The sequence below is a fragment of the Ictalurus furcatus genome, chromosome 26, assembly GCF_023375685.1.
Source record: "Ictalurus furcatus strain D&B chromosome 26, Billie_1.0, whole genome shotgun sequence".
NCBI classification, from domain to species: domain Eukaryota; kingdom Metazoa; phylum Chordata; class Actinopteri; order Siluriformes; family Ictaluridae; genus Ictalurus; species Ictalurus furcatus.
The window spans coordinates 5,417,346-5,429,222 of NC_071280.1; the positions used below are offsets into that span (position 1 = coordinate 5,417,346).

An 11,877-nucleotide genomic window follows, 5' to 3' on the forward strand; every position below is an offset into this window, starting at 1 on the left:
TTCAGTCTCATTTAAATGCTTGTGGGGGGAATATTGCATGGAAGTGTGGTCAAAAATTCCAGCAAGCCGATGTCAGGGACTGTCGGACAATTATGCAAAACCCCTACAAGAAGTTATTTCTGTTAAACGGGGCAATTCTAACTTCTGGGGCCAAGGGTGTACTTACTTTTTCCACAGAAGAATATCATATCTATTGATATTTCTATTGAATAAATGATTGAAAAGGCTCATTTTCCTTGTGATTTTAAAAGTACATTAACTTTATCAATAGGCACTGTTTCAAAGATGATCAAATGTTTGCTTGTCCAAATATGTCAAATAAGCCAACAATTCCATGGGGTGTACTTATTTTTTCACCTGACTGTTTGTTGACCACATACATACATACAGTAACTCAGATAAAATCTCTGATTTTGGAGTTGAAGCCACATGCAGAGGCTCAGATGCCATTATGAAGCACTCCAGATTGCCCAAGGTCCAAGCCTTCCTCATGGTGCTCAACCAAAATGCACAAGAACTGCAGGTCCATTTCTTGAAGTCTTGAAGACTTTTTCAGCCAGAAGATGAAACAACAGCTGAGCTCGTGGTCGGCTCCAGTGGTGGCTAGTAAAGGACCCAGTTCAGCATCCTGCAGCTCAAAGCAGCTTGAAGCAGCTCGACCTGCTTCTAATCAGAGATGACTATCACACTTAAAACCACAACAGTGCATCTAGGGTTGGACACAGTAACTCAAGTCACTCAAGTCAAGGCAAGTCACTTTATTGGCATACAGATGGATTTAGCAAAGATGATGGCTTCCCTTGCGCCTCGATATGTGACAGACATCCCAGAACTCACCACTAAAATGCGAGCTGGCCGCTATGTCCAGTTCCAACTCCTACTACGGATACCAGGCCTACAGACCATGGCTGTGGCAGTGGTGCCCTTGGACCTTCTAGAACTAAGGAATTTTCAGAGATGTGTTTTAATCTATGGCTCAACCCCAAGCATGACCAGCAGTGATATGTCCTCATGTCAAGAAAAGGAGCATGAGCCCCGAACCACTGAAGACAACATGACTTTACTCACAATAGGTGTACTCTTAGGGCTGGTGCCCCACTGGAGAGTGACAATCACTATGGATCACCCACTGGATGGGGGGTGGCGCAACAGAGGCGCAGGGGACATGTCTAACCACAAGATGAGTTCAGAACACATAAACCTACTAGAGCTAAAAAGCAGTCTGTCTAGCCCTCAAGTTATTCTTGCCAGCACTAAGACACTGGCATACATCCTGACCTACTCGGACATAAATCAGGTACTTATATCATCAGAGTGGCACAAGGTCAAGAAACACCCTACGACTCACACACAAACTCACCTGTGGCTAGCTTCACTGAGGGCAATTCACCTGCCCAGTTACCAGAACAGGGTGGCAGATGCGCTATCCAAAGGTGCTGCAGGAAAGCATGTTATATTCTGCCCTCTTTTGTAGAGGGGCCATAATAATATGGTAGTAGTAAATTAAGTAAGGAATGAGTCATGAAGCAGTGGGTGCTCAAAGGTGGTGTCAGTTACAGGGTTGTGTGTATTACCCAACCAGGATATTATTATTATTATTATTATTATTATTATTATTATTATTATTATTTATTAAAACATATTATTGTTATTAAAGCATACACAGATCAGCCACAACATTAAAACCACCTGCCTAATATTGTGTAGGTCCCCCTTGTGCCACGAAAACAGCTCTGACCCGTCGAGGCATGGACACCACAATACACAAGAAGGTGTGTTGTGGTATCTGGCAACAAGACATTGGCAGCAGATCCTGTAAGTCCTGTAAGTTATGTGGTGGGGCCTCCATGGATCGGACTTGTTTGTCCAGCACATCCCACTGTTGCTCGATTGTATGGAGATCTGAGGAATGCAAGCCAAGTACCTACCAAAAGTGGTCCAAGGAAGGACAACCAGTGAAATGGTGACAGGTCATGGGAGCCCTCGGATCACTGATGCACATAGGTGAGCGAAGGCTAGCCCATCTGGTCTGATCCCACCGAAGAGTTACTGTAGCAAAAATTTCTGAAAAAGTTATTACTGGCTATGATAGAAAGGTGTCAGAACACACAGTGCATCACAGCTTGCTGCGTATGGGGCTGGTAGCTGCAGACCGGTCAGAGTGCCCATGCTGAGGCAGGGGATACCCTGGATGGGGTGGAAACAGTGCATACAAAGACTAATTTTTCAGTGTCAAATAGCATAAAACCTTTCACAATTTAATTACTCTTTCTGTAATATTCTGCATCAAAAACACATTTAAAATCAGTCTACTGACAATAGCCTCATCACTGCAGTCACTCTGATTAGAAAATCAACTGGTATTCTAAGTGTATTCACCTTCAGTAACTTTCAGTAACCTGGTCATAGTCGCACTCCTACATTATGGACTATTTTGTGCAGATTCATTACATATAATCCCAATTAAGTCCATTTCAGTTGTAGTTTGTTGGACAACAAAATGTGGATAAGTTCAAGGGGGTGAATACTTGAGCAAGGCACTGTACCTGTCTGCCATAAATTGGTGGATTATCTACCTCTTGTGTGAAAAATTATATGCAGTTGATGGCAGTCTGGAAAAACTAGACTTACTTAGTGTTGTTTTCCTAGAAATGTTGTGATAGGACTATTAATAATTGACAATTATTTTGCACAGATGATGTCAGCAGTGGGTCAACATTTATAGCTATTGTGATAAGAAAGGCTTTAAATTATGTAAAATTATACTTCTACTTGCTGATACCAGGTTTAGGTTCAAAGTCTAAGACTATGGACCTGCTATATTATTAGTGATATCTATTTAGGGCAAAGAACAACAACTTAATATTTAAACCTGTGCATATCTTAAACAGGTTCAGTGTGCTAACTGCACATGCTGCATGAAACCTGACTATCCCGCTCAATATTTTATCAATTGGAGACATGTTAAAATTTGTATTGCTACTCTTTGCTGTGGCTGGTAAGTGTTTTGGGTTATATTTTATGTTTATCAAAACAATTTTAAATGAATACATTAGGTTTGTGCTATGTTCATATTATTTTGCTTGTCAAAAGTCTAACTTGTATTTTAGAGCTTTTTACAGTCTCTGCACAGGCATATTTGTTAACACTTACTTTTCCAGCCTTTTGTTGCCACATTTTTTTTGAGGCCATCAAATTCAAAATTACACTAGTTTTTTTCTTAAAATGGTACATTTACTTAGTTTAAACATTTGATAGGTTTTCTAGGTTCTATTGTGAATAACATATGGGTTTATGAGATTTTCAAATCATTATATTCTGTTTTTATTTACATTTTACACCGTGTCCCAACTTTTTTGGAATTGGGGTTGTACTTTTTGTTGTAACAATTAATACAAAAGATGTGACAAATACAATTATGATGAAAAGAAAATTATTGTGAAAGTATTTATTAGATGATAAAAAAAATGATTTAACCATATAATAATATAACCAACCATTATGGTTATTATTTAACCATAATAGTTAAACAGTAGATTTCATTTATAAAAGCAATAGTCTAGGCTGTTTGTATTTTTTATATTATTATTATTATTATTCCAATATTTCCATTTATTGAATTATCTGCAGCCTATTACACTGGATCCAAGGCAGGAATACAACCTGTATGGGGTGCTACTCAGGGCACATTTTCACAGTCATTTACACCTAATTTGGCAATTTGGAGTAATTCACTAGGGAGGACCTAAAGGAAACCCATGAACACTGGGAGAACATATGAAACCACACACAGGCAGTAACCCAAGCTCAGGACTGAACTGGGGTTGCTAGAGCTATGAGCGAGCCACTATGCCTCCAATAACATTTGATGAATAACAAGTCCACCAAGTTTGGACAATACTTATAGTGGGATCTTGGACTCCACCATGTAGAATATTTCTACTTCTTAGGAAAGCAGCAAATGTTGTTGGTAAAAAGATGCTAATGTTGTGAAATATTAATTTCTGTGTCTATGTAGGCTTTAATGCTAGACCTTTGCAATATAATCCTCTTCAAAATGGTGTATGGGTCATTGGACTCCCACAACTGGTACAAGATGGACAAGAATACATGGCGATATCTGGGCCTGATGAACACCAAAGACAGGACACAAAGTGTAAGTGTTTTAAATTTCAACAGGAAATGATAGAACATTATTTCTGCTCACATTTGAAGTGTGTACTGACTTATGGCTACATTACCCAAGTCTGTGATTGTTACAGTGTGTATAACTCTCTTACATTACTAGATATTATTAGTCTTGCTCTCAAATAATTTATTTGTAACATTTTAGCTGAACCTCAGTGGGAAGTTGTTCTTGCTCCAGAGCATACAGAGATGCGAGATGATGTGAACCAGAAAGTTGCTCCCATTGAGGAGCACAGACAAGGCACTGAACCATCTAGGCGCTTTGTGGTGGACCTGAACACGGGCTTGCTAAAGGAATACATCAGTGAGATGGACAGGGGAGCTGAAGGTTGTATGTGTCCTCTGATGTTAATGTGGATAATTATTATTATTTTTTTGCACTTACAGAAATTAACAGTATTTTTATATTAACATACACTCCTTTTCTCCACAGTCTACAATCCTACATTCAATTCTCAGTTCAGACAGGGCACTCAGAACTCTCAGGTAACTCTGGTGGACACTAGAACAGGGCAGCAGTTGCCTCAGCTTTCAGAGATGCAGAGGAGAGCAGCACCATGTAAGTGTTTTAGTGACAGAGCAGAGCGTCCATTCATATGATAGGTTCCTATATCAATTATATCACTTATCACAACTATATCATATAACTACTTTAGGTTGACGATTAAACCGACAGTGGTGTATATGTATATACGATACTATGTGGATTTCTTGAGTTAGCTTTTTACTGCTATTCTTTCTCCAGTGTCTCAGTTCAGACAAGGTACAGAGTACAGTGAGGCAACCTTGATGGAACTCAGGAAGCACCAGATGATGAAGAGAATGGAGAAAGCCAAAGTTAACAAACAGGAAACCACCCACAAAGCAGCTCTACCTGAGCTTCGCAGACAAGGAACAGAACCTTCTAGACGCTTTCTTGTGAACCCAAACACTGGATTAGTAAAGGAGCACGTCAGTGAGATGGAAAGAAGAGTTTCAGGCTGTATGTATCGCATGATATGTTGTATGGCTGTGTAGCACAGCTAAATAAAGATGTTACTATTGTATGTTAAAGTTTTAGAGTTATAAACCTCCGTTTTTCCACAGTTTACAATCCTGCATCCAATTCTGAGTTCAGACAGGGCACTCAGAACTCTCAGGTAACTCTGGTGGACATTAGAACAGGACAGCAGTTACCTCAGCTATCGGAGATGCAGAGGAGGGCAGCACCATGTAAGTGTTTAAATATGTTTATCAGGGCATTTCACATCCGTTCCTACAACGGGGGTCACTATGATGTCTTTTATGGTAGAAGATACATTTTTGTATATATGGCATGGATTTCTAAAGTTGAATTGACTTCTTACTGCTATTCTTTCTCCAGTGTCTCAGTTCAGACAAGGTACAGAGTACAGTGAGGCAACCTTGATGGAACTCAGGAAGCACCAGATGATGAAGAGAATGGATAAAGCCAAAGTTAACAAACAGGAAACCACCCACAAAGCAGCTCTACCTGAGCTTCGCAGACAAGGAACAGAACCTTCTAGACGCTTTCTTGTGAACCCAAACACTGGATTAGTAAAGGAGCACGTCAGTGAGATGGAAAGAAGAGTTTCAGGCTGTATGTATCGCATGATATGTTGTATGGCTGTGTAGCACAGCTAAATAAAGATGTTACTAGTGTATGTTAAAGTTTTAGAGTTATAAACCTCTGTTTTTCCACAGTTTACAATCCTGCATCCAATTCTGAGTTCAGACAGGGCACTCAGAACTCTCAGGTAACTCTGGTGGACATTAGAACAGGACAGCAGTTACCTCAGCTTTCAGAGATGCAGAGGAGAGCAGCACCATGTAAGTGTTTTAGTGACAGAGCAGAGCGTCCATTCATATGATAGGTTCCTATATCAATTATATCACTTATCACACCTATATCATATAACTACTTTAGGTTGACGATTAAACCAACAGTGGTGTATATGTATATGAGCATCACCATGTAAGTGTTTAAATAAATTAAACAAAGCATCACACATCATTCATTATAATGATGCCAATGGTGCCATATGAAAACAGAGAGTCAAACTTAGCGAAGATGGAACAAACCACAAAACACTATCTCCTAATGCCTGGGCCACACTAAAAGATTTATCCAACCCTAGCCAATTATGCCAATTATGAAAATGGGAAAGAAGTTAGATAACATTAACTTAATGATAGATTTTACAGACCTTTTGTCCTGAATTCAGTAGTCAAACCTCTACATGACAAGATTTGTGCAGAATAAATCACCACACACTACTTTCAGATTATGCTCACAGATCAGAGCAATGAACCTGACTCTTTTCAAAAATTTGTTTTCAAAAAATTGACAAAATTTCTAGTGAGCAAAATTACTTCAAATCAAACCAAACATAGTAGATGACAGTAACCCATCATTCAGAATAAGGTCAACATTGCATTTTTACACAAGCTCGAGACAGTCAACATTGTTTTAAGCCTAGCCTAAAATTGGGATACTTTTTGCAATTGTCAGCAAGAGCAAATTGTCTGCAAAATCATCCCAACTATCTTCTAGTGTGGCAGAAATGCAAGCTGCGTAATGAAGGCAAGCAACGTTCTAGACACTTTCTCATGAGTCCAAACACAGGCATGCTAATGTCAACAATATAAACAGGACAGTGTCACACTATGCACATATTCTTACAGTGAAAATGGCCCATTGTCAATATTTGTGTGTATCATAAACAATAGAAAACTGACAGCTTGGTCTGATTATGCATACCTTGAGTTTACATTTGGTACTATTCTTTGTTTTGTAGATTCAGGTTTCAGACAAGGCACTGAGTACAATTTGGTGACCTTAATGAATCTCAGGGATGAACAGATGATGGCCAAAGTTGCTAAAGATAAAATCCTACACACTGTACAGGACATGGAAACCAATGAGGGTACGTACTGGCAAATTACAGGCATTTGAAAAAATACGTTGTTGTTGTTGTTTTTACATATTTGGACAAGCAAACATTTGATCCTCTTTGAAACAGTGCCTATTAATAAAGTTGATACACTCTATCAAATGACACACAAAATTGACATTTTGTAGTAATATTCCCAATTTAAATTAACAGTCACATGGAAAAAGTAAGCACACCCCAACACCTTCAAATCCATAAAATTAGAATCAGGTGCTCAAGATTGGGTGCCAGTGATTAGAATCTGCTTAGGGAGTGCAGGTGGAACCTGTTTTATTTATACTCCTCTCATATCTAGTGTCTGGAGTTCCCTTTCCTATTGAGGTGTGCGGTGTCATCATGCCAAGATCTAAAGAGTTCTGTAAGGCCCTCAGAAAAAAAGGTTGTGGAAGAAGAAGAATATCACATCTATTGATATTTCTGTCGAATAAATGATTGAAAAAGCTGTTTTCCTTGTGGTTTTGTTCAAGTCTATCAACTTTATTAATAGGTACTGTTTCAAAGATGATCAAATGTTTGTTTGTCCAAATATGTCAAAAAATTCCAACAATTTCCATGGGGTGTACTTATTTTTTCACACGACTGTATTTTGTCTGAATGTGTCCATATCTTTGTCTGCTGAAAACCAATTGACCGTCCTACTTCATCATCATCACCAGTGTTCCCTGAGTTCAAACGTGGCATTGGATATTCACAAGCCCAAAGACAACGCATCATGGAGCCACTTCGTTTCCAAGCTCTAGAAAGTAATGAAGGTGAGCAGAGAATTGCAGCCCCTGTATCTTTAAATCTTATTGTTGCCAGTATTTGACTGATCTTATATTATTTTGTTCAGTGGCTATTTCTTCCCCCATGGAGGATTTCAGCTATGGTATGGAAAAAAGCCATGCCAATATAATAGGCAGACGATTCATGGAGCCTTCTTATGGGAAGCAAAGTAAGTATAAATAAGAATGGTATGTGATTAGTTACTGATGAATCCAAAAGATAAAGCTAGGATCAAAAATAGTCATTTTAGGGAGGGGGGCGTCTAGGAAAAAAGTCAAAATAAAACTAAGGACGCTACAAGAGACACCATAGTGGAAAACCAGTAAACAAGACTTTGCATAGAACATTATGTTAGCTGTCCAATATTTTCCCTTTCTCATCATTACTACAGTGAGCATTTTGTATAATTAACGGATACATTTCTGAGATACTAACTAAATATTGACAATAGTGAAAATGCAGACACTCCATAAAATGTACTCAGTTTCACTATTGGCCAGTTATCTTTGTGCAAACACAAGTACAAGTGAAATTGCTGCTACAGCTCTATAGCCATTTCCAGTAATACAGGGCATAGGAAGCTTAGCCGTTTAACTGGTATTCTCCAACAAGATCCAGTAAGATTTTTGGGCTGTTTGACAGGTAAATGCACAGATAGTTATTATTCTCCTGAAAGATTTTTCATTCCTTAGCATCCTTTTTGATTTTTTTTTATGTGTTCTTATATCCTTTTATATACAAAGTATGCAGTGAATAAATGTACAGAGTTGGATCCACCAGCAAATGTATCGTCAGTGTTTGGTAGAATCAAGAACACTTTTCAGCATTTTAACTGTGCTCATTGTTTATGTTCCTTAGAATTGGAAAAGAACATAGATAAGGGAAGATGGTAAGAAATGCGTATAGTAGAACACAAACAAGAATGTATACTTACAGTATCCCCCAAATGGTGGAACAGGAAATGGGGCCCCTTGTGTAAAACAAGATAAATATAAAAAAATTTCTGCTGTACCTCTACCTAAAACCATACTTACTGTAAAATGAAGTAATATGACATTTTTACAGTTTAAAAGTATTTACCTTTTTTCCCCACAAATTTCTCACAAGGTTTTGTGTTTTTGACAGGTGATGAAGTTGCTACCTGTCAAGGAGTCGTTATTGATGGCAAATGCTACATTTTCAATCTTAAAATTACAGACCTTCCATGAAACTGAAGCTGTTCAGAATTGGTAAGATCCTTGTTGTTCCAGTCTCCATAGTTCAATATTTACAGAGATGACACTTGAAATTCAAAATTCGCTCCTCCACTGCACCCTCCATGCCGCCCTCCAGTTCTGAATTGTGCTCTGACCTGGGAAAAGCATCAATACTGCTGATATTGATATCACTGGCACAAAGTAGTCAAAATATTTTTTGATAACATTTAACATAACTTAATAAATCTGTGAGCTGTAAGCTTAGTTTACTTTAGTCAACTTTACAAATTGTGATTGGTGAGGAGTTAATTCTGAAATTGTACACATTGGTATTCAGACCTAAGTAACTAAGATGTAACTACGGATTCATGAGCTACTAAGACAGCTGCATGAAAATTGCCCGCATGGGACGGAGTTCTATTGCATGATACCAGCTTGAGCAATAAGCAGTATCAAGTCAGAGCCATCGTCTGACTGTTTTTTCTCACTCTGAAATATCTTATATAACACTAGTCATTATTTAGCCTAATTGTATCACCCTGTAAAATTAAAAACTCATAATCATTATTATTATTTTCCACTAGGAGGAGATAGCATCTTAATGGAAGGCATTGCTTAAAGGCTCGTGGGTTTAATTTCATATGAATAACACTGTAAACTACACTTACTTAAAGTGTAACTATAGCAGATGAGTATTTAGCCAGCTTATCCTATATAGCATTTTTATCATGCATTTTTAGGGTGCTGAACAAATGCTAAAATTTCAAGAATTCCAGTGTCAATCTGTCAAATAGTTGTTCCAGAACTAACAAGATCACATTCAACATGGTATTAAACAGTGAAGCAGTTAATATGCATTGCTCAGGTCAGCTTCTTCCATATGCTCTGTGCCGGTGCTTGTTGTAATTAAATATATACTGTAGATATATTGTTATTAATCATTTATTGTTCCCTTCAAGTGCAATTTAAAAGATAACAACTAGGACACAGAATAAAGATACCACACATCAGGTTACCTACGTGTTCTGATCTTATCAGCAGACGTGTAATTCAACTTTGAACCAAAGCTGTGGTGGATAATGGGAATATCTATCTGGGATTAAAAGAGATTGGATTTAAAGTCTATTATTGTTAATAAGTGATTTGTATTTTATTCATGCACGTAATACGCTTGCTTATGTACGTAATAACCGCATTTACTTCCTTAATGTACTTTCTTATATACATATCTATTTAGAGTTAACTATCACCGCTGGCGCTATTACTACTACTACTACACTTACTCCTACTATTACTACCACTACTACTACTACACTTACTCCTACTATTACTACTACTACTACTACTACTACTACACTTACTCCTACTATTACTACTACTACTACTACTACTACTACTACACTTACTCCTACTATTACTACCACTACTACTACTACACTTACTCCTACTATTACTACTACTACTACTACTACTACTACTACTACACTTACTCCTACTACACTTACTCCTACTATTACTACTACTACTACTACTACTACTACACTTACTCCTACTATTACTACCACTACTACTACTACACTTACTCCTACTATTACTACTACTACTACTACTACTACTACTACACTTACTCCTCCTACTACTACTACTACTATACTTACTACTACTATTACTACTATACTTATTCCTACTACTAGTACTACTACTACACTTACTCCTCCTCCTCCTCCTCCTACTACTACTACTACTATACTTACTCCTACTACTACTACTACTACTACTACTACTAATAATAATATTTTGCTTTGTTTTAGATGAAAGCTGGTGGACAGCAGTAGACCGTGGCCATTTTTTCATATCCTGTGACAGTGTAAAAAATAAAACCGTCTGTCATATTAAAAGATGATACACTGGCCTGCTAACTATAAAGAGGATGTGTTTTGTCTGAAAGGAATTTGCAATCTGTTAATGTTTTTCACAACAATAAAGAACATTGAGCATTTACAATTATGTGTTTTTTTTTTTGTTTGTTTGTTTTTTTTTACATGTTTGCTACCTCAATTAGTATAAAATGTCTTGCAAAATATGAAAAGCCATTTCATTTTCAATACCCAGCATCACTTTAGACTTTCAATGTAAGTTTGAGTCTTAAAATGTGCTGCTTGTTCTAGAACAGCTCATTTCAGGGGAGAGAAGGTATATAGTATATAACACAATATCACATCTGTGGTTACTGTTGCTGGAGTGTATCCCAGACATAAATCTGTTCCATCATTTACTGAAAACATTCAGCACAAGATAGTAACAGCAAATAGGTCAACCTAAAGTCCACAGAGACTATACAGCAGGTTACCTGACTGTTCTCTTCCTATCAGTACTGTGAAATATCAATATTTCACCTTTGAACTACTAACGTTGCATTGACTATATGAAAATTACAATCTTTTTTTGTTCCCAATAAACATACATACCTATTTAGAGATAACTACTTTTGTTACTGATATGCAATATGATGAAATAAGAATTTGATATGCAAAGGAAATCGATGTAGCACTGCATAAATGTGCATTAGGCCACTATCACACAACTCATCCACACAAAATCACACTGGATATTGCTACCACTATAGGCCAAAGGATGTCATCTTATTCAACAAACCAAGAATTTTGTTTTGATAAATAAAGTAACATTATTACATATGCATATTTCTATCAAAGGCTATATAAGTGTTTATATTTGGGCAAGACAAATTATTATTATAATCATGAGAATGGCTT

At 37.4% G+C, this 11,877-nt stretch overlaps 1 protein-coding gene across 3 annotated transcripts; it reads left to right on the forward strand.

Moving 5' to 3' along the window:
- Nucleotides 1-2,407: 2,407 nt before the first annotated feature.
- On the forward strand, nucleotides 2,408-11,472 carry wu:fa56d06 (uncharacterized protein LOC795664 homolog). 3 transcript variants are annotated; one of them, XM_053616247.1, is made up of 13 exons: nucleotides 2,408-2,998; nucleotides 4,019-4,156; nucleotides 4,334-4,519; nucleotides 4,622-4,747; nucleotides 4,934-5,170; nucleotides 5,275-5,400; nucleotides 5,552-5,788; nucleotides 5,893-6,018; nucleotides 6,987-7,115; nucleotides 7,799-7,894; nucleotides 7,975-8,076; nucleotides 9,033-9,136; nucleotides 10,915-11,472. In XM_053616247.1, the coding sequence occupies exons 1-12, from the start codon at nucleotides 2,962-2,964 to the stop codon at nucleotides 9,113-9,115; spliced, it is 1,623 nt and encodes a 540-aa protein (XP_053472222.1). In that variant the 5' UTR covers nucleotides 2,408-2,961; the 3' UTR covers nucleotides 9,116-9,136; nucleotides 10,915-11,472. The 3 variants fall into 3 exon arrangements, with proteins under 3 accessions (XP_053472222.1, XP_053472223.1, XP_053472224.1); XM_053616248.1 differs by having other exon boundaries at nucleotides 4,334-4,516; nucleotides 10,915-11,470; XM_053616249.1 differs by lacking the exon at nucleotides 2,408-2,998 and having other exon boundaries at nucleotides 3,717-4,156; nucleotides 10,915-11,471.
- The last annotated feature ends 405 nt before the right edge of the window (nucleotides 11,473-11,877 follow it).